The 26,585-nt window shown below is 38.1% G+C and overlaps 1 protein-coding gene across 1 annotated transcript in view; it reads right to left on the reverse strand.

Moving 5' to 3' along the window:
- Positions 1-14,964, reverse strand: part of doc2d (double C2-like domains, delta) — an 85,714-nt gene extending 70,750 nt beyond the window's left edge. The window contains exons 1-4 of the mRNA XM_038276073.1: positions 14,561-14,964; positions 13,787-13,866; positions 13,206-13,280; positions 902-1,011 (exon numbers count right to left, since the gene is read on the reverse strand). Coding sequence (XP_038132001.1) covers positions 902-1,011; positions 13,206-13,280; positions 13,787-13,866; positions 14,561-14,948 — 653 coding nt within the window. The 5' untranslated portion in view covers positions 14,949-14,964. The remainder of the gene's footprint in view (positions 1-901; positions 1,012-13,205; positions 13,281-13,786; positions 13,867-14,560) is intronic.
- Between the last annotated feature and the right edge of the window lie 11,621 nt (positions 14,965-26,585).

Consider the following 26,585-nt stretch of genomic DNA (forward strand, 5'->3'; position numbering starts at 1 on the left):
TCCCACAGGGACATAGGACCCTGCACCCCACTGCGCTTGGGGACTAAACAGCTGCTATATGCTTGTGTCATTCCCTTTACCCATGGACCAGGGGAGAGGAGCAGGGGTGCCAGATCAAAAATAACAAAGATAACATGGTTAAATGGACTTTATTCTTCAGCCACTGCTTAAATAAAGTACTCCTGAAACCATGTTCAGAATCAGATCTGCAGACCAATCAAAGGCTAAGTAATTCCCTTTCATAACTGATTCAAAACTTCAAGGCTTTTCTGCAAAATTTCTCTCCAAGTTTACAAAAAACTTAGATATACAAGAAACTTGAGACTTTCATCCAAGAGAAAATGATATTAGCCTTCCTGCTGCAGGCCTGACACGAAACTGTTGAACACTGGAGACAATTCAGCCTTTTCCAATGGAGATCACAGAGGTTACAGGTATGGCAAAGTTTAGCATTAAAACTAAACAATTGACCAAAGCAAACTTGCTTCACTTTTCAGATTATTATTTGAAAATGGACAACATGCACAATTTTCTATCCACTTTATAATGTGTGCTACTTTATATCAGATAGGAAAATAAAATAAAATCAAATTCACACCTAAAAACACTTTTAAGTTTGTTGAGCTAATTAAAAAAAAAAAAAAAACCTGAGGGAATTCATTAGATGTTCAAATGTTTCCAAAGCACAGTTTAAGTAGTGGTACAGTTCCTTTGTTCTGCCTAGATGTAACAATGAGATGCATTACCTGGAGAATCCCAGTGGGAATCACAGAGAGCTGCTGAAAGCTTACTGAATGGAGAGAAGTGTGGTTTGTCATCTTCCCCAGTAATTAACTGCTCATTTGGTTTTCTGGAAAACTACACTGACTGACCAGAAAGGAATTCAAATCGAAGAACCTACCTGAGCGTTTTGGTGGTCATGTCAGCTCCTGTGATGCCGTGATACACCAGTGTTTCATTCCACACTGGATTCAGGGTGTTCTTCAAGGTTTTTGTGCGTAGCTTATTTGCCTGCAGATAAGCAAAAGGGAGAGAATGAATCAGTGAATATGACATATCTGAAAAGAATAGAGAGTAACTAGATGTTAGAGGCCAATTGATCAAAATCATCAGTTTGCAGTAGGAGGAAGCAACATATAAAGCCGTTAAAGTGCAGTTAAAATAAAAGACAAAAGAATAAGAAAGAAGGATGCTTAAAAAAGATAGAGTGAATATAATCTTATTTATGTCATCCCTTCAGGAAATTGCTAACATCTGCTGAAACAGAAGGAGACTCCCCTTCATAAGAGAGCTGTTTGGCTGCTGTTTCAAGCTGAATAGAGCGATTTAAAAAGTATAGCAAATTGCTATGAAGATTTTCCACATGACCACAAATTAAACACTTATAGATAAAGTTTGTAGTCACACCATCTCCATTTTTTAAACAACTGCAATCATTTTAATGTTTACCATCCCTTGTATTGGTTCACATGATATGATCTCATCAAAAGATCCAGGTCAAACGCTCAGCCTCATATCATAATCATCTAATCTTGTCCGTTATAACAGCTCTCAATAACCCAACAGCAGATATTACTCCCTTTTATGGGATAAAATATTTCCTTTTTGAGTTGATTTAGATGTAAAAGATACTTTGTGAAATAAAAATTAGAATGCCTATCACCTGGCCAACATATGCAACAAACTCCAACTGTATTATTGAAACGTATGTTGATGCACGAAAAAAATAATAATAATACATACATACAAAAATGAAGTTATATTTATTTCTTTTCACAACTGTAAACACCTTTAATACTTCAAACACCTGCATTCCTTATGGAAATACCATATAAAGAGACATTTATGGACTCACCAATACTATATATATCAAATCTCGACCTTTAAGGAAGTATCTAAACTGAAAATCTAGTGTGGATAGGAAATTTCAACATAAAACATAAATTTACTTTATAGCAAGAACTGAGTGAACAAATGTACATTTATTGCTAGAGTTGTAGAATTTGTATTTACCCCAACTAAGAAGTAATTGTCTTTTACAGAGTTGCACATCAGCCACATTTACTTTGGAGTCAGCACCAAACGTCTGGGTTATTTCAGACATCAGATTTCAGACTTAGATCATAGCGTATTTCTTAGGATTATAAAAACCACCCACATTATGTCTGCCATGAGTTTAAAAGTATGTTTTCACAATAAAGCATTCCAATAAATTATACTTTGAATCCCCAAGGACTAAAGACTCCAACACAGCCTGACGTATTTGGGTCCACAGATGTCCGGTTGTACTTTAGACTGAAGGGATTTTAATAAAAAGTTTACACTTCATAAATTGAACATATGTTACATTTATAAGAGAAATCAAGGCAAATTATTATTTGACAAACTGACAGCTATATTAGGATTCTCTTTCTCTTTATGTAAGCATTTATGGACGAACAAGAACCCACAAAAAAATTAAACTTTTCTCCGAAATCCTGACTCTCTAAGTAATTTAAAATAGTTGTAATTCCTCCCCACTTAAAAAATAACTATTAAAAAATACTATTGATTAATCAACATAACTAATTATGATTGTGTATTTCCATTTTTCATTCTTTTTTTTTCACTTGCTCGTATAACAGAGCATTCAAACAATATGTAAGTGGTGCATGGACCTTTGTTTGTAGATATAGCTTGGTGTATATATTCTTTATTTTGACCCTGTGAATAAATTCTGAACCATCCTTTCTGTACATGCCTCCTGCTGATGTTGGAATCTCTGGAAACAAGCACCCCAGCCCCACATTCTTTTTCCCTCTCTGCCGCTGTCAGCCTCTTGCTCCATTGCCTCAGGGCCAGATGCTGAACCCATCCTGACATCTTTTTTCATTTTTTGCCAGTGCTCCTTTCTCTCTCCTTCCCCCATGTCGTTCCTCCTTTCACTGTCCATGTTTTTCTTTTGTGCTGGAAACGTGTTGCTTATCAGTTAAAAACCAGCACCTCGCTGGAGAGAAAAGGCATTTTTCATTCATATTATTTGTCTAAGGGAATAATACAAGCAGTGTACTTCCTCACACATATCTTCCCAAAACACTTGTTCCCCATTCCTGTCCTCTGCTGGGTCCATTCTCACTCTTTTCTGGTGGTTTGCATCTGTTTCTAAATGTTTCATCACTAACCTTCCATCTGTCCATAACAGTCTTTTTGCTGTCTCCCCATCTGTCTGCATGTTTTTTTTTACTCATCTCAGTCTTCCTTACTCAGTTCTTTTGTCCTCAGAGCAGTGATAAACAAAACCCTGCTAAGAGTGTGTGTCTTTTGCCTGGGATGGGAACATCAAAAATATAAGGGACCAAGTATCACAGTGCCAGTGTTTATGCAAGAGAATAAGAGGAGGTGGTGGAGAAGAATGGAGGAAGGAGGGGTTTGCATCTCCATGTGGCTGTGACTAAATCCTTAGCATGTGTTCCCATGCACACAAACAAACTACAAGGTCATACAGCGAATGTGTTGCATTGACTGTTGTACAACACAAGACAGCATGCTTGACCGTATCTCTGTGAAGGAGTCAGCAGATGGAAAAAAAGGAAGAATGCAAAAGGCAGGGGATGAAGTGGGTGTTCAGAGTAGATGGTTTAATTTCTTGAGAGCTTTTATAAGGATACTGGATATGGATTAGTCATTGGCAAAGTGCGCATAAAAGAGTGGAGACGAGGTGGATGGGAGAGTCTGTTATGCTCACCTCAGGTGACATTCTCCCTCGGCAGACCTCCAATTGGTCAGCAGGATATTTAGCAAACACTGGCTAACGGGCACCACCGGCTCATTCATACCCCTCCAACAGCCAATACCACCTTTACCACCACCTCCATCAACACTTGCCTGTTGACGTGAGCCGTGTAACAATCCTCCCTGTTTCCATGACAACTACCTGCTGCTGTCCTCCCCTCGTCTGTCTCTGTCTCCCCCCCCAACCCTGCACTCAGTTACCCCCCCTTCTTCCTCTCCTCTACACACTGTTGGTATTTCAAGGTCAGAGAGGGGCAAAAGCAGATGGCGCGATAGATATCAGGGCGGAAAGTGGAGAGAGGTGGCCGATAACAGTCACATATCTAAAGGTTTGGTTTGTTTTTGATTTTCAGACCTCAGAGTTCAGCCAAGGTTTTACTTAACATTAACTTGACACAGCGTCCCCTCCACCTATCATAACCCCGGGTCCAAGTCAGCCTAGAGCTGAAAAGGCTGACAACAGGTTGCACCCTACAGCAGCTGCTGGAAGCAGGGGTGCTGCTTCTGCTGCTGCTATTGTTGTGGCGTCTCTTATCTTTCTCACTGCTTGAGCTGAAAACGAGACAAGAGCAGGGCAGCCGAGCAGAACATGTTTTGGCTCAATAAAGAGAAGGACTGAGTGAACTCATGCCAAGTGGCATCTAAGTAAAAGGCTGAATTTAGCTGAGTGCCATGTGTTTGTAAATGTTTGACGCCCTTGTGAAAACCATTTTATGATCTTTTCATCATCTTGGAAGGCGTTGTTTCAAAGGGTGCTGTGAACAAATTAAGCATGTTTATCATATTAAGGATGTGACCAATGTTAATGCTATGCCATCCATAACACCAATGTTAAACTACTTATCACTCAGTGTTTAGTCCACTTGCCAAAATGGCTACCAAGTGGCACAATTTTAAAAGCTCAGTCAACTTGTAAACTGCTGCTTCCCTAAGTTGCTTCTGCAGCTGTTTGCACTGTAATACTAATGCTTGGATATATTTAAGCAAGACCATCAAATAAAGAGTTTGAGGCAACAAGTTGATTAGCTATTTCACCAATTAGTAAACCCTTCTAATAAACATGTGTCGTAACAGTATGATTGGTTTTTATACAAGAAATGATGACTGTGCCAATTCTCAGTAGGACTGACTGGTATATAACCACAGGAAGTCACTTTTTGCATTTCAGTCTGAATACAGTACCTTTCATGATTATGTAGCCCCCCTGTGACCAGTTTTGAGTTGAATATGTATACAGTAATGGGTTTGGTAGTTGTACACTATGTGCTAAAACCACTTATGCTATTTCTAAATTTACATCCAGGTTAGTTTGCCAATGTCTAAATGCATTTCATAAGAAAGCCTTCCCATTTCATCCCTTCCCCCTTCTTTGTACCACTATTCAAACCATTTTTAACAGAATTGAACTGCCTGGGTCCATTTTTTATTGGTGTGGGGTAATGAGGGAGAAATTAAAACAGCTAAAATATCACTTAAAATTACATTTTCTTATATATACATTCCGCTTCCATTTTTTTTTCTAGCAAAACTATAATTGGACAATTAACACTTAGAAATATAAGACTATATATATATATATATATATATATATATATATATATATATATATATATATATATATACCAGAAGGCCACATAACAGATGTTCAGGACAGCTACAAATACCTTGGGGTGCCACAGGCTAACGGAAACCACGAGGAGATGGCAAGAAAGACTGCCACAGCTAAATACCTACAAAGAGTAAGGCAGGTCCTGAAAAGTCAGCTGAATGGGAAAAACAAGATCCAAGCCATCAACACATATGCCCTACCAGTCATCAGATACCCCGCTGGTATAATAAACTGGCCAAAGGAGGAGATAGAGGCTACTGACATCAAGACGAGAAAGCTCCTCACAATGCATGGAGGGTTCCACCCCAAATCCAGCACTCTGAGACTGTACACCAAGCGTAGCGAGGCTAGTGAGTGTCAAGACCACTGTCCAGGATGAAACAACTAAGATCCAGGAGTACATCAGAAAGATGGCCCCCAAAGACAAATGGCTTGGCGAATACCTCAGGCAGGAGAAAACCGAAAGTGAGGACAAGAAAGAGGAAGGAGAACCATCATGGAGGGACAAGCCGCTGCACGGCGTATACCACAGACAAATAGAAGAAGTGGCTGATATCAAAAAATCCTACCAGTGGCTGGAAAAGGCTGGACTGAAGGACAGCACAGAGGCACTAATCATGGCAGCACAAGAACAGGCACTCAGTACAAGATCAATAGAGGCCAGGGTCTACCACACCAGGCAGGACCCCCGATGCAGACTCTGCAAAGATGCCTCTGAAACAATACAGCACATAACAGCGGGGTGTAAAATGCAGGCAGGAAGTGCATACATGGAACGCCACAACCAGGTAGTTGTCATAGTGTACAGGAACATCTGCCATGAGTATGGGCTGGAAGTCCCAAGGTCAAAATGGAAGACACCTCCTAAGGTAGTTGAGAATGACCGAGCTAAGATCCTATGGGACTTCAAGATCCAGACTGACAAACAGGTGATGGCTAACCAACCAGACATCGTGTTGATCGACAAACAACAGAAGAAGGCAGTAGTGATAGATGTGGTAAACCCAAGCGACAGCAACATCAAGAAGAAAGAACACGAGAAGCTTGAGAAATACCAAGGACTGAAGGAGGAGCTAGAAAAGATGTGGAAAGTAAGAGCAGCAGTGGTGCCAGTGGTAATTGGAGCACTGGGAGCTGTGACCCCCAAACTGGGAGAGTGGCTACAGCAGATTCCAGGTAAAACATCAGAGGTCTCTGTCCAGAAGAGCGCAGTCCTAGGAACAGCTAAGATACTGCGCAGAACCCTCAAACTCCCAGGCCTCTGGTAGAGGACCCGAGCTTGAGGATGACACATACCACCCCACGAGGGGTGAGAAAACAGTTTTTGTTTTTTTATATATATATATATATATATATATATATATATATATATATATATATATATATATATATATATATATATATATATTAGAAAATTGTTTTAAATCATTGGCTGCAAATTGGGTACAACAGGAAACCTCTGGCTTGAAGACTTTCATTGATATATATTTGTTTTTAAACATCGTTTATAGATGTTGGAGATAAGCCTGTTTTCCAGTGTAGTCCTGTTTCTCTGACTGTGACTGGTTGGATGTGCTCTCTTCATCCTCTGACATGGGGGTTGGCTCTGAGCTCGTCTGCCTGGCTGTTTGTTTCCTAGATTGGGCCACCTTTTACAGTTGCCTTTTGTATCTCTGCTTCTGTCTCCTTAAAACCCAGTCGGCCTCGGCAGATGGCCGCTCCCACTGAGCCTGGTTCTGCCGGAGGTTTCTTCTTGTTAAAAGGGAGTTTTTCCTCTTCACTGTTGCTACAAGAATGCTTAGTGTGAGGGATTGAATTCGAGTCAATGAGTGGATGCAATCAACTGGTTTTCCTTAGATAGAAGACTTTGAATCAGTTTGACTGTATGATCTGGTGAACTGTAAAGTGCCTTGAGATGACATGTTGTGAATTGGTGCTATAAAAATAAACTGAATTGAATAAAAATTATGATACGTCACAGTTATGTTATCTTTAATAGATATTATTTCACATTGAGCTTGCTAAAAAGTAAATAAGATCAAACAACCTTGGATGCTGGAATGCTTTTAATTCAGATGTAGCTGTATCAATCTTGTTTGAGTTTAGAGATCAGTGGATTAAAATAATTGCATATTAACTTTTCAGACATTGTGACTTGTAAATGGCAATCATGTACCTACAGTAGTCTATTATTGAAACACTAATAAAAATAAAAAATAAAGATTATTTTTTTCTCTGTGCAGTTAAAGCGCACCTATGAGTCACAGCTCATATGGGGAATTGATACCGTTTGCATCATACTAGGACTGGACCTAACTTAACAAAGGTTTCTTGAGAAATTGTTGACTTTTAACTTTGCCTGCAGGCTGAATTCTTGGTGAGATTACAAAATAAGAAAATAAAAATTAATCTTGAACAGTTCCAGTTTAAACCGTTGCAGTAATACGGTTTAAAGATGGACATACAGCTTTGATGAAAGCAGCTACTAAGCCTACAGCTGAACCAAACTACAGGTGTACAGGAGCAGGTGCACGAACTTGTTGCTCTTACATCTGTTTGTCAGAATTTCATCCTTGAAAGAGTAAGCTTAAGAGCAAGAGCGTAAGCAAGTACATTGTTGTGGTTTCTCATGGCAACTGCTGCTGATATTTAATTTCATCATGATTATATATGAATATTGTAGGTACTACAGATCATTTATTTTGTCATAACATAATCAGTTGTGTAACCAGGAAGAAAGACACTTGCCTTCACTGCCACTGCCACACACTCATCTCACCATGTGAGTGCAGCCCATTTCATGACGTCAACATATTAGGCCAATTCTGCTAATTAGGCTCCTTTCAGAAAGGACTAAACAAAGCCTGACAAAAACACATTATAATCATATTATTTATAGCTACAGCTATAGCTAGAACATGATCATGAAATGTGTTTGGACTGTTTTGATTCAGTTAAATTTTATTTATTGGACAGATTTCAGATTGTTTACGTTAATAATACATCTTCTTCATGCTCCAGGGTTACCTGTGGAGTACCACAGGGATCAGTGCTAGGACCATTTGTCTTTATTATATATATTCTCCCAATCAGTAGACTTATTAGACAGCATGGGATTAATTTCCATTGTTATGCTGATGATACTCAGCTATATCTGTGAATCCTAATTAAACTAACCCATTACATAGACTCCAGACATGTTTTTAAGACATGAAAACCCAGTTGACTCCAAACCTTCTGCTTCTAAATTTAGACAAAACAGAATTTTTGTCTCAGAGACTCTGAAAAAGAGGCTGATAAATCAGTCACTTCATCTGGATGGGATTAAATTGATTTCAGATAATAATGTGAAAACCCTCTGTGTGTTATTTTAGATCAGTACTTGTCTAAACCATTGCACCAAGTAGAACTATCTTGTCCTGTACTGATGTTGAGACACTAGTCTATCATTTTTTTTTTTTACTTCAAGGCTGGACTATTGTAACTCTTTCCTATCAGAGAAGTCCATTAAAACTATATAAAAGTTTAGATAAATCAGTTGGTTTTTCTTGGATAGAAAATGTTTCACTAATCTGACTGTATAACAAGGGCGCAGATAGCGTGTACGTCAGGGGTGTTCTGACGTACACAGATTCGAATGACCCTCAATCCGTCCCCCCCACTTTTATTTAAATAAAAAAAAAACATACGGCGAAACTCACAGAAAATCAAAAAGCTTTTTCTAATTTACTGCTTTGCAACAACAACATAAAACAGTCAGATCATAGACGGGCAATCGTTTTGTTTAACTGCAGGCTGCCTGCGTCGTTTCTAATCTAAAAGTTATCCTGTCTCTGGCGTTTACGTCTCGAGCCTGGTTTCCATGGTTACTCAGACAGACAGTAGTGGCGGGACAGTTCCCAATTCCGGAGTCCGGACATCAACATGAGGCCAGCCAAACCGAAAAAACAGAAAACAATTGCATCCTTTTTTCGAAAAGCACCAACTGTAAGTAAACTGTTCATCATATCACTTTGCATTTTTTTGGTTGTCTGTTCGATGTCGCCGTGGAAAAAAGAGTAGAGATGGTCAGTGAGAATAGCGTGAAGAGAGGTGCCAATGTCATAAGGCGGGAGGCAGGGGGAATCGACTGGCATTTATTTATTTATAATTAAATCGACTGTTCCGACTTTTTCTGGAGTCGTTGGGGGTCTTTCAGAAATGTGTAGGCTACAGTAGGCTACTTGAATCCGTATTTATGCCAAGCCAAATGGTTTAGGTTGTTACAGGTTAAATCATGAGAAAAACGAACTTCAAAGCTAGACAAATTCCACTACACAGGGGCGGATTTAGGAAATTTGGGGCCCTAGGCAAAGACAGGCATGGGGCCTTCTGAATTGAGAAGACAACATATAGAACAGACCCATTATACAGATACAGAAATTTTAATAGAATAGAAATTTGAGGATGTCATGTATCTTCAAGTTTGTCTATATCACTGTAACTCGGAGGAAAGAACCTCTCTCTCATATATATATATATATATATATATATATATATATATATATATATATATATATATATATATATATATATATATATATATATATATATATATGTGTGTGTGTGTGTATATATAAATAAATAAAAGGTGCATGTCACAGGAAAGACTAGTGATGTTACAAATATGACAATTGCTTAAACTACAGAACAGTAAATTATTTAATCTATAATTAACATGGCCCTTAACATCCCCAGCTGTACACATTAACGCACATTAAAGCAATGTTAATACAAAGCTGTAAAGTAGAGTGAGACGTTGATAATAACTTCCTTATGTTTTTTGAATGTATAAATTTAATTATAAAGGACTAAAACACCTAAAACTTATGGGTGATTTTACAACATTTAAAAGCCTGAGATTTTACTGAAATTGGGGCTACTGGGGCTCACTGGCCTTAGATGTAATGAGCGAACTGGAAGTGCTGAATACATCGCTCCAAAAAAGCACCCAGACATTGGAGGGCATGGTCTCTGCAGTCTCAGTTGTCCAAGAGAGATTACGGGACAAAAGAAAGCCAGCCCACTTTGAGGCAGTCTTTAAGGAAGCAGTGGATATGGCTGAGAAGCTGTCTCTAGAGCCCATTGCTCTATCTCGAACACATAGGCCCCCAAAGAGATATTCTGGGCCAGCACCTGCACACAGGCCAGAATCTGCTGTGGAGTACCACAAAGTGGAGTTCTACAGAGTCCTTGACAAAGTAGACACACAACTTTCTTCATTTGAGGCCATTTATTGAAAAGCCATGTAAAGTACTTATTTACAAATTTGTTTTTGTATATATGTAGGCTTTGCTGTTCGTGTTTCTGTGTGTTTACAGCCTGCACTTAAAGTCAGTCCATGTTTAAATAAAACCTTTTTTTTTTCACACTTCATGTGGCATGTTTGGTGAGTACTTGGTACCAATACATGTTATTTTCTTGCAATAATGGGCAATTAAGATTGATGGGTTGTCATAGCTGAGTAATAGCCGGTAATAGGGCTCGGGATCCACGTTGCATTGTGGGACGTCGCAGCCATACTGACTGCTACGCAAACGTAAGCATAGCTCTGACACAACGTTGTTGTTGAAAGAAGAGACAGAAGTAGAGAGAAAAAAGATGAAAAAAAGATTTACCGGGACACATTAAATAGAGAAGCCAGGGACCGGTAAGGTGACAAAATCAGCATTATTAATCATTTGGATCCATATAAAGTTCCAAACAATGAGTGGAGCACCGATGAGTGAGCGCCTATACTTCAAAACAGTTCCGAAGCTACAAGTCCTTGGAGTCTCATATGCAGTTCATGAATGAATAGGTTCAGGAGCTGCACATCATAAAGCCAGCAAACAGTGGGAACACAGTAATCCGTACGAAGGTAAGCTGTGATCAGACGGGCTCTGGAACCTGCTAGTTTAGCAACTGCTAACCGCTAGTGCTAACAACCACTCACGCATGTAATGTACTTTTAGCTAGCTTCTATGTGTTTCAAAGATGTAGTTAGTAACGTTAACTGCCAACCCTCCGGGTTTCTCGCGTATTTGAGCATTTTCCCGCTGCCGTTTTTATTATTTTCCCGTAAAAGATCCCAACTTTGAAGGAAAGAAACAAAGTAGGCTATAAAATAAAACCGTGCATCTTTAACTTACCAGAATGAAAATGCAGGGAACACACTCTCAATGACATTGGAATACTGTGGAAAGTTATGTTCGGTCGTCTTACATCCGCGATCCAAGCTAGCCGACGACTCTTTATCTCTGACGCTTGGTCTCCATGGTTACGCCTCCAGTCAGGAAAGCGGTGGAAAGTTAACCCATTTTCTATGTTTCCATGGCGATCATGCGTTGAGCTGTTACAGCCCACAATACAGCAACGGTTTACCATGGTTGAAATCAAGTTAAGGGGAAATTAATCAAATTAAAACACGGCTGAGAGGGAGTACAGTACGCGGTAGTCATAGGCAGTAGTCTGAGCCGCGGTAAAAGACGCATTCAACATGGCAGCGATGCGAGGTGCTTACGTCACGACGACCAAGCCCTATAGTAACTGTCCCCCACAGTTTCAAAAACCTATCTGCGCCCCTGCTGTATAAGCTGATTGAATTGTCTCTGCAAAGTGACTAATGATGATGCATTGATAACTTGGCACTCCATAAATAAAGTGAACTGAATTGTTTTTTTTTAGGACAGGGAGTGGCTCCTGCATACAGAGTAGGACTCAAGACATGGGTTTATCAAGTGTAATACCACTTTTAGCATGATTTATAGCATTATAACATAGCATTATATATATATATAGTTAAAGGCTTAAGAAAGTTGTGTTTCAAAGATATTGGCCCACTATGCAAGCCAAGGCTAGTTATTTACCAACATGAACTAACATGCATAGATAGCCTAATCAAAGGTTACTGTAAAATACTACGTTTAAAATATGGGGTTTAAGCAATTTAGGGTTTCAGCCCTGTTACAGTTATCAGAGAGTTTATTTCAGATTTGTGAAGCATAAGGACAAAAGGATGCATTCTGGTTCTGGTTCTGGGTATACAGTAAAAAAAAAAACCTTTAATACCTGCAGAGTTTTATATAACTCTGTTTCAGATAACATCTGGTACCACTCCAAAGGAGTGTAAAACTTACTCTATAGCCAGTGTCAACTTTTCAGGGTTAATTTAATTAATTTTGGTGTAATTTCACCATACAGAGTAAAAGTTACACTGCATGGCTGTTAATTTTTTTCTGACTATTAACTCCAACATTAACTCCAACCAGATTTACCCTCAGTATATTTTGTAAATACTCTATTTAGAGTAAAATAGGTTGAATATGAATTTTTAAAACACAATTTATTACTGTGTTCAGCCAGAACACCTCAGAGGTTGAACCAATTCTTGCAACCTTTTTTATGCTTTATGTATGTATGGTAACTGACCAATTATTATCACTGTTTACTGTTTAGGTTTTATTAATTAATATTTTTAATTAATTATCTTTATTCCTGAAGTGAAAATCAGATAAGCAAAACAAACAAAAGTGTGATGTAATTTAACATGACTGCAATAACCAAATAAAAGAAGTCAAGGCTTTTTAATTACTTCTGCTCCTCTGTTCACCCTATTAAATCATTTATGGCTGATACTACAACAGTGACAAATTAAGCAAATTTGCCCAGTTGGATGGCTGATTACAAATAATTCAGTGCCAATAAACGATTTACACCAGCAGCAATTCTAAGCATGGGTGTACTGGATAGCCAGATTGGAATCATGTTATACTAATTGCTGTTGAGGTAAGGTTGGAGTAGTGACCTTGCTGGCTCCTGGGAGAAGATGTAGCTTGACGTATGGATCAGCCAGCCCATTCGAGTCCATTGCTTTCAAACCCTGTGGACACACGCACAAAAAGATACATGCGGATGTCAGATCAAAGGTGACATCAATGTGTCCCTAAAACCTCTTCACACAACTGACAGGGTCAGAATAAGACAGCAAATACGGCAGACCATACAGCATGCACTTATTTCTCCGTTTGCCTCCAAGCTGTTTCTTTCTCCGCTTGTGTTTTCCACTCGCCCCGAAGGAACTCCCCTGTCAAGATTTACATAATTAACACCATGTGACAGTATGAAGCATGTAGCTTGTGGACGGCTTGTGTCCTTGTGTCTGTGCATGAGCAACCTAGCCGCATTACCCAACCTTCCCCTGTTGTGTCGAGCAGACGAGCCGACACCATGTGTGGCGAAAAACGTTTCTCCATAAAGGTTGGGAGACAACGGCATGGCATCTCGCTCAAATGCAAAAGAGCTGTTTTTCAATGGGCTTTCAAGGATGATTACGCACACGGGCGCATGATCTGTTTGTATAAAGAGCATATTGAACACTGTGTGTACCTTTGCCTTGTGAATAGTGCAGTGAAGGCAGTTGTTCTCTTGATCAAAGAGCAGGCTGAACTCCAGTGTTCCCAGGTAGGCTGAAAAACACAACACAAACACGGCAATTACTGTCAGTCAGCAGCGCAGACACATTCAGTCATACAAACTGGAAAAGCTCTGAGTCATGTTTGCAGCAGATGGTTTCTTACAACATAACACTGCCCTATATGAATTGATCTGTCTTCTTTCATCACTGTTTGGGAACTAGAAGTAGAGTCCCCCCACTGCAACCCTGTGTAATAAATCATTGTCACATAAAGTGGGTGTGACAAAGAGTAGAGGAAAAATGCCTCACTCCACTAAAACTCCATATTTACTTCACAAAGAAAAATGTACCAACTTAAATTGAGCAAAACAGGATTACATTCCATTTACCGCTGCAAAAATATTTCTTGCTTTTTGTTCTGGATTAAACAATTTTGAACAGTGAGCATGACTTTCTTTAGCAATTAAGTTTTCTTCCCCTCCTCATAAGTTGTTGTCCCCAGAAGGTCTGAGTGGATCAATAATAAATGAGCTATTGATGACTCCATTATTAGCTCTTGATTACTTTATAATATTAGGATGAAATCTAATTATTTAGATGCTAAATAAATTATGATACTGAAGAATTCAAAGGAATGGTTTTTATTAATCAAAACTCCTTTGAAAAGCTAAAAAATAATAAATTTGTAAGACTGCTTTTCATAGATAAATATAAACATTTTTAGGAGCAAGTTCCCTACAACTCACTGTCATCATCATCAGAGTCGAACACCTCCTCCTTGTCTCCGTCGTTTTCCCCTTTTCTCTCCCCATCCTTGAACCCTACACCCGTCTCTCCATTGAACGTCTCCTCCTTCAGGATCTTCTTCTCCCTGGGGGGCGGCGGAGTGCAGGGGTAGTCGTGAAAACGGGGAAAGAAGTCAGAGATCTGTGGGATGGGGAGGATGGGTCCTGGGCACACATTGATGGCAAAGTGCTCCTGCATAGAGATCTTGACAGGTGAGGGCGGGGGAGGAGCCACTGAGTGGGGCGTAGAAGAGGGGGAGGTGGCAGAAGAGGATGGGCTTGGCGTGGAGGCGGGGGGGATAGCCAGGTGGGAGGTGGAGGGTGGCGGCGGGGGCTTTGAGAGACTCATCTGGACTGTCAAGCGGGACTAGAAATGGAAATCAGGAAGAGAGGAAATGAGTGACACGGAAAAGACAAAGAGCGACACAGCCCCATCAAAATGTTTCTGAGTTCACAGCTTTGTCTGTTTTTAGAGCTGCTGCAGCTCATCTGCAAAGCAATATGTTGAACTTCACACACATATCAAGCATACTGAAGAGAGAAAAAGAAAAAAAAACTCTAACTGTGCATTTTTTATTCTCAGATTCAATTTCAAAAGCCAAAATAGAATTTACCAGAACCTTTGGCACTTCAAGTGTGACTCACACATGGTGTCAGCACACCAAGTATGCCCACTGAGTGAATATTCAAATATGCTTCTGTGAAGTACGAACGAATGATGTCACATGTGCCTCTCCACTTCAGTCTAATCCCTCTCCCTTCACTCTCTTTTACTCATCTCCTCCTCATCTGCAAAGAAATCCACCCTAAGCAATATTTACATAATGCAATTTGAAAGCAGTCTTTTACACATTTGTCATTTAATGGAACACAAGAAGAGTTGCCGGGACTGTTTTTTTTTCATTCAACCAAATGCTGTCTTCTCAGATTTTTCTCACAATGATTCAACAGCCACTTCATGAGGCAGCAGAGTCATTTACTGTAAGAGAGAAGACGTCAACACCAGGAGGTTAGGTGGGCGGTCTGTCGTTCTTTCAATGTGTTGCATATGTCCATCACATCACTCCTAATTAGAAGCAACTGGTGACCAAGATCCCTAATGGACATTTACTTTTTATTTCTTAAGGTTTTTTTCAATGTCTGGAGCTAAAATAAACCGACCTCTCTAAAGAAATATTATCAATCTTGTTTAAAGAAAGATAGAATTCAAATTCTGAGAGACTAAAGAATTTTTTTCATACTGGAACCTTTGCAAAGTTTCACAAAAACATTTTTTCCTTGTCTCTGCTTCCTGTTGTTCCTGTTTTCAAAACAAATGCACTAGTAATGGTGGGTAAAATATGTTTGAAGCAACAACATTTATAGATTTCACCTATAGCATACAGATGATCTGTTTAACAGTTTTTCTCCTTAAGATGTGGCAAGTTAAGGAACTATCAGTAATTTTTTTCCACTGACAACTGTGTGCTTGCTCTTCCTCCTTAAACCCCCAATCTGCCTTGGTAGATTACCATTAATCTTGGATCTATTGGAGTTTTTTTTCAATCTGAAAATTTGCCATTCCTTTCAACTGTTACCACATGCTTGTTAAGTATCAGAAAGTGCACCATATATATTTTGCAGCCTTTTTTCCCTATACCCGAATGCATCACTGCAGTGCCAATGACTGTATAAATGTGGCTTCCTTAGACAGATAAATGTCTTTACCTATAGATAATAAACTAAATTTGTCAGCAATGTGTTTGACTTCAATGAAATTTGATTCTGTTCAACAGATTTTAATTTTTTTTACAAATTGGATCTATTTATTTTGCCTCTAGGTTTTATTTATCATAAACCGAAGCAATGTAAATAAACATTATTGTGGTGAACTACATTGGTCGACAGCGCAGGTATCCTTTAATTCACTTTTTGTGAAACCTATTCAATTTCTCTAGACTTGCTTCTGGACATAGTAGACATTTTTCACTGCAGTCACGCAATCACATTTTATGAGTAGATTTAAACCTTTGGCTGCCTACACGGGTGCAGCTTTTTCTTTTTTGTGAAACAGCTCCACAAAAACAAAAGATACTACAAGAGTACAACATGGCAAAGGGATAAAAATTCATGTCCAAAGAGATTTTAATAAACATTTTTTTTAAATCTTCACTTTGAGATAACTTTTCAAATGCAAACTTTTTTTTTTCTTTTTACCAAAAAATCTATTTGTAGGAGGTGCAAAGACAGCAAAATATATTTGTGGTAATGCATGCCTCAGATATTTTCATGTGGGTGTCTTTTCACCTTTTAAACACATTTTAATCACACTATTTAGATGGAAGCTAATGTTTTTGTGTTTTTTTCAGTTAAACTTTGGTCAGTGGATTTATCTGGTGGAACTGTAACTTGGCAGTGAAAGCTTGCAGGGTTTTGAAAAAAGCTTCATTTTCTCTGGCTGAAGAAGAGGTAAAGATGAACATACAGTATGTGTGTTGGTTTTTTAACTTTGGGCTTTTTTGAGTTAAAAACCCAAAACCCCAATTTTAAAAGGGGTTTTTCCCCAAAAATCCCCCCCATAAAATTTTTACCTGGATGGAATTTTTTTTTTCAGTCCCAAAAAAGTTGGGTGGGGGTTTATATCAAAAATTTTCAGGTTTCCAAAAAAATTTATATATTAACAGATTTTTTTTTTCTCATCTCAAAATTTCTTGTAGTAAAACAAATTTAGCAAAACCCTTTTTTTATTTATCATTAAATTAATTTTTTTAATTATGTCTGTTGGGGATAAAAGAGTTATCAATGGTTTTAGCAAAGGTTTTAAAAAATTTTAAAAAAAAAAAAAAACAAACAGAAAAAGAACTGAAGCAAAAAAACTATATTTCTTCCCTTCATGCTGGGGTTTTCCCATTTTAATCTTCCCCCATGTTTTCTCGAGATCATCTTTTGATTCACAGCCCCTGCCCCTTCTTTAAGTGAAAACTCTGCCACATCCCCCCCCTATTGGGCCAAAGGTTTAGCAAGGACTCCCATAAAAACATGTGTAAAACTCAGCAAAGATAGGGACCCCCCAAGTGTCGCTCACATCTTTTAACAATCATTCATTTACTGTTTTTCATAACCCAAAAGCAGGACCCAACTTCTTGGGAAGTATCTACCCTTCCCTGCTGCTTTCAAACTTTTTTCAGATCCATCCCTTTTTTTATTTAGAGCATGCCAAAAAACATGTGAAAGGCCATCCCAAGCATGGCACGCCCCCACCCACCCAGGGATCAGCCCCTTACCTACCCCGGGGACAGTCTTTCCCCTTTTGCCAGTGCTCCATTTTGCCTGCTTTTCACAACCTTTGTTTTCCCCCACAAAACCTTTTTGGGGCAGCCTTTAGTTTAAACCCTAAACCCCTTCCCCTACCCCCTCCCCTCTTTTTCCCCCCCCCTTTTTACGTTTAAACCCTTCTTCTCCTTTCCCCCTCCCTCCCCCCCTTTTCCCTTCCCCCGTGGTTTTTTTGGGCGTTTTTGGTTTTAAAAACCTCTTTAAGAGGTTTTTTTAAAACTGGGATAAGGCACCCGAAATCATTTTTTTTTAACAGTGATGCATTTTGGGATCCATTAGGGGAAAAAAAAAGGGTTTGGGAAAGTGGAAAGGGGGGTGGAGGAATGGGCATTAGATTGGGGGGGGGTTTTTTGTGTGAAAGATGTGTGGCAGGTATGAGGAGCAAAGAAGAGACAAACCATCAATGTGTAGACAAAACAACGAGCGACAGAAGCCTTAGAAAAAAACCCAGGACAGATGTGTGCCATGTAATCGGGAGAGGAGTGGATGAGAAAACACGGAGCACACTCAAAACGAAATATAGCTCTAGGGGTAAAATATATATATTTTACAAAAAACACCAAGTGAAGGACAGAAAGGGGAAATTAGATTCGTCATGTTTACTGAGCAGAAGAAAAAAAAAAACCCGCAACTATTAAATCCAAAAAAACCAGCCTTTTTGAAAGTTTGGGTGTTAATACGGGCCCCATCAAAATGGTATTTTTAAAATGTAGCCCGCCCTTTTTAGTTTTGTGATTTCCACCCGTCACCCCCTAATTATTTGAATCAGACCACTGGGAATCATTACAGCTTTTTAGACCCTGTTTTTAAACTTTAAAAAAAGGATGCTTCGGGGAGGTTATTTCAATAAGGAATGTGGTTTTAATTTCACTTTCAAGAAAAGTGAATTTTTTGTCCCCGTTTAAAAAACCCCCTAAACTCCCCCAGATCTGCCGTTTTTTCTTTTAGTTTTTTTTACAATTTGGGAACCCGTGCTTTTCCGCGTTTGTCGTTTCCCCCAAATTTTCGGAAAGGGCTCTTTTTACCCCTATTTTGGGGGAAACCCATCAGCTGTACTAATGGCCCAAAAATTTTCCCAAAAGAAATGCAGTGGCCGGCTGGCTTTAAAAACCCCTTTTCATAGGCTAAAAACCACTACCAAAAAACCCCCAAAAAATGAAATGGTCTCGTGATTGGCAGCAAAACCACCCCCGGGCCACGCCGGGGGTTTAATTTCTTAAATGATATTGGAAGGGGGCCGCTTCCTTTTAAACAAGTAAAGTCGCTGTGATTGGTTTGGCATATATTTATATATTTACATATATATTTATTCATTTTAAAAAATTTATTTTATTTCCCTTATATAATTTTTAATAATTTATATTTCATATATTTATTTATTCTTTATTTATTTTTTAAAATCGTTTTATTTATTTATCCTACACTTCTACACAAATTTTTATTTCTACCATCAAGGCATGAAATAAAATTTTTTACAGGAAATGAAGTTTTGCCCGGGGAAACTGTTTATGCAAAGAAAAAAGCTTTATTAAAAAAACCCAAAACTATTACAACGCGTATCCAAACACATTGCGTATCTAAAAATTAAAAACCCCCCGAACGGTCCGTTTTTTCTTCCTCGGGAAATTGGGGGGGGAAAAGGGAGCATTCCCTCCGAGGCAGGTCCCATGTGCAGAAAAGCCTACTGTCGGGCCCTGACTTCGGCATCCCCTTCTAACCGGACCCGGGGAGCTTTAAACCCCCGAGTTCAGGGATTTCCCGGCCCTACGAAATTTGGCGGGGGGACCGACAAACCATCCAGAGACACCGGGCCCACGACGCCATTTTTCTTCGTTCCCCGGGCATGAGGTCGACGGTGGGGCTTACAAGTTTCCCCTTCCTCAACTGAAATAGGCAAAACTTCCCGCCCTTTGCCTTTACCCGCTAAAAAAAACCCAAAAGAATTTTAGCGCAAAAGCATATGGACACAAAAAACATCTATCAATTTTTCCCCTGAAAAATATCACCAAAAAAAAAGTCTTACTCTCTTTTTTCTGGCCCGCTCCGAGCAGATTTTCCCCGGCGGGCCCCGCACGGGACCTTTCTTTGGGTACAGCGGGGTAAACTGAAGCTCCCGCCCTTTCCGTTCTCAAAATTTCCTTACAGGCCCGCTGGAAAAAAATTTAAAAAAAAAGTGGTTTTAATAAAAAAAAAAAAACCCAAAAAGCAATTTACAGTAAAAAGGAAGGAGAAAACAATTAAAAAAAAGTCACTTTCCCCACAATGTGTCTTTATCAACATGTTTCAAATCCGAGCAAAAAAAAAGGGGTCACCCGCCTCTTGGGGAGGGGGCTTTAGTCTGTGAAACCAAAAAAAAAAATACAGCAAAGGGCGGGTTAAACCCTCCTTTTTCCCCTTTCCCTTTTAAAACCCCTTTTCCTTTTAAAACCCTTTCCCCTGCCCGGGTTTTAACGCCTGCAATTAGTTTTCCGATTTTTTTAGACGGCATATTGCTTTCCTGTTAATCACAAAAAATACACTTTTAATTTAAACTTTTTGGGTTTGGCTGCTTTTTGGGTTACCTAGCTAGGGAATTTTTTCCCTTTTTTCCCTTTCCTTAGCTAACTGGCCTTTCTTTTTAAAACCCTAGCTCCAGTAAACGAAAAATAAAAATTTTCCGCTTGCCCCTGGCGTTTTTTCACCCCCTCTTCTCTTCCCCCGAGTTTTGGGATATCCTGCCAAAATTGCTCGACCCGCAGAAACCGCCATCTTGTCCCCTAAGGAAAACAAACCCGGGGCCCCAGAAAATTTTCCCGCTGAGTGAGGCTTTTATTCATGTTGGGGAGTATGTTGGGGAAGCCCGAAAGAAACAGTCCGCGGGTTTCAATACAGTTTCTTCTCGTCAGTCTGGGGGGCGCCGAAAGTTGTGGGCTAAAACATTTGGGGGGCAGTTGAACGCCGGGGGCCTCGTGCACCCAAATTTTTTACATAAAAAAAACAAAATACAAACACGGGAAATGGGGATGAAGTTCTTCTAAGTGTAGAACACAAACAAATTTTTGCTAAAATGTGGTCTCACCCAGAAGTTTTGTATGCACAAAAATCACACGTATTGGGAAGAAAGGGGCCCCAAGGCTCATCAGGCTCCTCCAATTTTACATACGACGTTTATTTTTTCGGAAGGACCGCGAGAAAGGCTTTGCGTCGCTCCCTTCTGGAAGGGGCCGATAATGCACCTATTAAATTTTTTTGGCAATTGCCCAAATTTTTTGTTCCATAAGATTGAATTTTTTAAAAGGGGGGACATTTTGAGGGTAAAAATGCAACAACAAGTTTTTGAATCAAAAATTTTTTTTAATAATTTTTACCCGGAAGAACAAAAAGCCAAAAACCTCTTTAAAAAATTTTAAAAAAATCTATGATTTGTCCCAAAAAATTAGGACAAATTATTTGAAATTTTCCCATTCCTCCTAAAAAAAAGAATTTCAATTTTAAAAAAATAAATAACAAATATCCTTTAAAAAGAAATTTTTAAGAGGAGAATTTTAAAAATTTTTTGTTGAAAAAATTTTGGCTTTTGTACAACTCAATTTGGGAAAAAACTAAACCTCTTTTTATGGGAAAGAAAAAAAATATTTTTAAAAATTTTGGGGTCAACTTCGAATTTTTGTCTTCCCAAAAAAATTAAAATTTAAAATTTTTTTTTCCCGGCAAAACATTCAATTCGGTTTATCCATTAAAAAAAAAAAATTTTTAATTTTTTAAAAATAAAATTTTTAATTTAATTTTAACAAAGTAAATTTTTACCATAAAGTCGCTATGCAAAATGCCCCTCTCAATCTTTTGCTCCCCAAAATGAACTTTCCCTTTTCAAAAAAGATTTTTTTTTCTTTTTTTTGGGGAAAGATTTTTTAGAATTTTTTTTTTAAATGCAATTTTAAAAATTTTGTTTGAGTTAAATGGGAAAAATTTCATTGGTTTCCCCCCCGATTTTTTTTACTTTTTAAACCCTTTTTTATTATTTTTTTTTTATTTTTTTTTTATTTTATTTTATACCTTTTTTTCCCCCCTGTGCATTTAAAAAATTTTAATTTTTTTTAAAAAGGGAGGGTTGTGAAATTTCTTCTTTTAAATTGAAAAAATTTTTATTGGCCTTTTTGTTTTTAGATTGTTTTTTGTTTTTCTTATATAAAATTTTATACCCAAAAAAAAAAAAAAGTGGAAATCTAAAAAAAAAAAAATTTTAAACCTTACAGCCCAAAAATGATTCTGATTAAAACAAATTTTGGGAAGGGAAAAAATTTTTTTTTTATTTTCTTTTAAAAAATTTGCATACACAGTTTTTAATAGCGTTCTTTTAATTTAAAAAAATCAATTCAAGCTAAAATTAAAAAGTCTATAATTAGCTATACTGAGCCCCGAATTAATTTCTACCATCTTTTGGAGGAAAATTTTTTTCCCCACTTTTGGGGCCCCTTAAAAAAACCCAAATTTTGCATGCTGACCCATGACCAAAACCCCCCCCCCCAAAATGTACCAATCCTAAGGTAAATTTCCCAAAAGGGAAAAAGCGCCATGTTATAAAAGGGAATTTATCTCAGAATCCCTTTCTTGAAACTTTTTTCCCCTTAAATAATTTTTGGAAATTTTAAAAACCCTTTTGACAGCAAAAAATTTTATTTTTTTTCTTAAAAAGCAAAATTTAAAAAAAAAAATTTAAAAAAATGCTCTAAAAAAAGTATTGCTTTTGTCGCTAAAAAATCTTTTTGGTCTTTTATACTTTTAATTTTAAAAAAAAAAATTCAAGCTAAAAAAAGTAAAAGGCTTTTACCTGATCTCCCTTTTTATCAAAAAATTTTTAACCCCTTTTTTTCAGGGGGGGAAAACCCCCCCTTGCAACCCCGGTTTTCATTTGTATAGCCACAGCATGTTCATTTAAAATGTTTTAAAGGGCCCCCCTAGAATTCCATGGGGGGGAAAGGGAAAAAGGGGGGAAAATTTCCTAAAAAATTCCCGTCCCAAAAATTTCTGACAATTTACGGGGGTTTTACGGCAAGGCCCGCAAAATTTCCGTTAAAAATGGGCCCCCAAACCTTTAAGTTCCACGACAATCTACAGTGCCGAAAAATGACGAAAATCCCACTTTTCATGCAGTGATGGCTTTTTCCATAGGATTGCAAAACTATATTCCTTATTCTTCTAACATAAATCTGATTTACGAAGAATTGATTAATTTAGATTAATTTCTCATTATAAAGCATTACATGGCTCAATCTTAGATCAGAGATATGATTGTTCCTTATGTTTTCTAACAGAGCACTTAACTCTCAATCTGCAAGTTTACCAATGGTTCCTATAATTTCTAAAAGTAGAAAGGGAGGCATATACTTTATTTATCACGTTCATCTCTTGTGGAGCCAACTATCAGTTTTAGTCTGTGAGGCAGACACACTGTATACTTTTAAAGCAAGGCTTAAAACTTTCCTTTTTGATAAAGCTTATAGTTAGAGTGGCTCAAGTTATCCAGAACTATCTCTATAGTTTATGCTGCTATAGGCTTAGACTGCTGGAGGAGATAGGGACCTCTTTTTCATTCTATCTCTATTCTGCAGGATTTGTTAGTTCAATCTCTAACATTAGCTCTCTCTCTGCTCTTTCTTGAAGTAGTTTCATCTGGTCTGTTCCTGTTTGGCTGTGACACCATCCTGGAGACCAATATTAGCTGTGCTGCTGCCATCAACAACTTTGTTTTAGATGTTGGAGCTTGACCTGTTTTTCAGTGTAGTCCTGTTTCTCTGACTGTGACTAAGTGGATGTGCTCTTTCATCCTCTCAAATGAGAGCAAGTCAGACTGGCTGTGTGTTTCCTGGACGCTGCCGCATGTGGAGTTGGTTGACGTTGCCTTTTTCAAGCATTTCTTTCCATATTTTTTTTCTCTCTTGCCTTTTAGGGCTTCCGTACTTGGGGGTTCAGGTCTGGTTGTGTCACTTTTTACAATTGATGTAATTATGATTTTATCTGAATAAACTGTTATTCATTGAAATACCTGCTGAAAACATTTAAGACCCCCTGACCTGATCTATGTCCCCCAATGTCTCTGATTTAAAAATTGTTCAATCTCATGTGGTGATCACAAAAAATAAATTTCCAACAAATGACCAATAAGAGCTTTAATCAGAGGTACAAACAAGTCTGTAACAGCAGGCCTTGTCAATTACATTAATAGCTTTCCAATGGAGAGAGTGGGAGAGGCCGTTCATTGCTGCTTGTTATCTATTTGTAAACACATACATTTACTTTGAGCTTCTCATTACTACTTTATAACCTCATCAATATTGTGTTTACAGACCATTAACCAATTACATTCAGTGGCAAAGTGAAAGCCAGAGCTTCAATGTCTTAAGAACAGACAGATGAACTCTCAGATTAACAACATCAAACCATCCATCTGGAAGAAGGAGCTTTTAACATGCAATACAGAGAGGAAGTGATTGAAAACAGACGGAGAGGTATTCACAAAGGATAATTTTTGCTGGCCACGTGGATTAAACAGATCAAGTACTTCTTTCAGTTTTATATATATATATATATAAATATATATATATATATATATATATATAATATATATACTATATATATATATATATATAATATATATATATATATATAGATGTATACTACAAAATACTGTTAAACTAACAGTATCAACTTTCAGATAAATGTTCTGGGTGGAAATGATCCTCCCAAGAGAGAGTCTTGATGGGGGTTACAGAAATTTTCTATCATTAAATATTTGCAAAACATTACAAGCTTCATATGTACCTATACTGTATATATATATACAAATATCCATCCCTGTGCTTTAACTGGAATATTTTCACATTAGCCCTACTTGCTGCCTATCAATAATGGATTAATATCTTTGGTCAAGGAAGCTGTTTTGTGGTTGCAGGATTCACTTTAAGCATATTGAAGTTAGTTTTTACCACAGTTTGCCCAGCTTTGGAGATTTTTGTTGTTTAAACGTTTATTTTGCGATATGATTAGAAATATGTTTATTCTGAGATTTATCATGTGATCCTTAGATCTCGGTGTGACTAGGTGTTTTTTCTGTCATGCCTTGTTTAATATTCTTGTGATTTATTTAGTCTTTGGTCTTGCTTTTCTTCATTCATTGTTTACAGTTATCTTAGGTTATGTTTCCATATGTCCCCATTATCTAGTTTTCACTTGGTCATTCTGTGATTTTTAGTCATTAGTCTCCTTTCCATTTTGTGTCATCCTAGGTTTTTCAAGCCCTGCTGTATTTTGTGGTTGTTTTCCATTGCCCTATAGCACCACTTTCCTTCTCCTTTGTCCCTTTCAACTCTTTCTGTTCACCCCTGCACCAAGTTTAACTAATTATTCCACCCATTGTTCATTAATTTCCTCCCCGGTATATGTACACCTCCTCTGTTGTTAGTCTTTCCCGGATTGTCTTCATTCCGTCCTGTGATGCTCTACTCTGGTTCCTGTATTCCTTGCATGTTTACCTTTTGGATTTTTATTGCTCCTGCCATCTCCACAATAAATCAGCATGAACCAATCTCTGCTTCGACCTCTGCCTGTTGCATTCCTTCTACAAATTCTGACAATGTCCTTCGCTATATCCTCTCACCTTTTTTGCTTCACTTCAAATTCAATTTCAAAAAATGATTAAAATTAAATGTTTTAGTAACTCATCATATTTTTTAATGATTTGCTATAGATATTAATAGCTGTAGGCAGGAAGGATGAAATGTAGCAGTCTGTCTTGCATCCAACCTGGAGAAGCCTTTCAATGAAGACATAAATTGGTATTTAAACAGTCTTCTAAAGATGATGTTCACTTTCCACTGTAATGTTCTTCATTTTATGAAGAATTATTCTTTCTGAAATTATCTCCAGGGTTCTAGAGGGGTTTCTATACCAAAGCCAGCCTTCTTTTTTTGCTAGTTAAGCTTCCTTAAATAATTTTCTCTGATGTTGTTACCCAAGCAGATGAGTGCTGATGAAATCACACTGTCCACAACAGACAAAGGGCCGGATTTATCAAGATCTAAATTTGCGTGCAGTAATTTGCGCTCGCAAACTGGAATTTTGCGCGAAGGGCTGAACCATGGTTTGCGGTGATTTAACAAGAACGATTGCGTAACTGGTGGCAGGTGCAAAACTGTTGGAGACGCCCTATTTAAATGGTGGTTTTGCGCATTTTGTGGTTTGCGGCAAAGTAGTTTGTAGTTTGTGCAAACTAGTGCATTAAGAAATTTTAATCTTACAGTGACAACCCCACCCCCTCCCAAAAAAAAAAAAAATGTATATACCGTATTTTCACGACTATAAGGCGCACTTAAACATCTTTTTTTTCCCTCAAAATGTGCAGTGCGCCCTATGGTGCGGTGCGCCCTATGTGTGTTGTAACTGCGACTTTTGAGACCACCTCATTGAGGAGATGATGAAAGAGTGGCTGAATGTAAGGAGACCAGGTGTTTTTTTTTTTCCACTCATCACCATCGCTGTTAATATGTAACTCCATGCGTGCCCATCTCACAGCTGATGTGAAAAACATGGGGAAACAAATTAACCCTGTGCTCGCTGTTCAAACCGCTCGACATCGGTGTGAACCGGACCCAGCAGGTGCAGCAGAAGCGCGAGTTTACATGCATAAGTAAATGGT

This window comes from Cyprinodon tularosa, unplaced genomic scaffold (assembly GCF_016077235.1).
Source record: "Cyprinodon tularosa strain WSP-4 unplaced genomic scaffold, ASM1607723v1 ctg993, whole genome shotgun sequence".
In the NCBI taxonomy this organism is placed as follows: domain Eukaryota; kingdom Metazoa; phylum Chordata; class Actinopteri; order Cyprinodontiformes; family Cyprinodontidae; genus Cyprinodon; species Cyprinodon tularosa.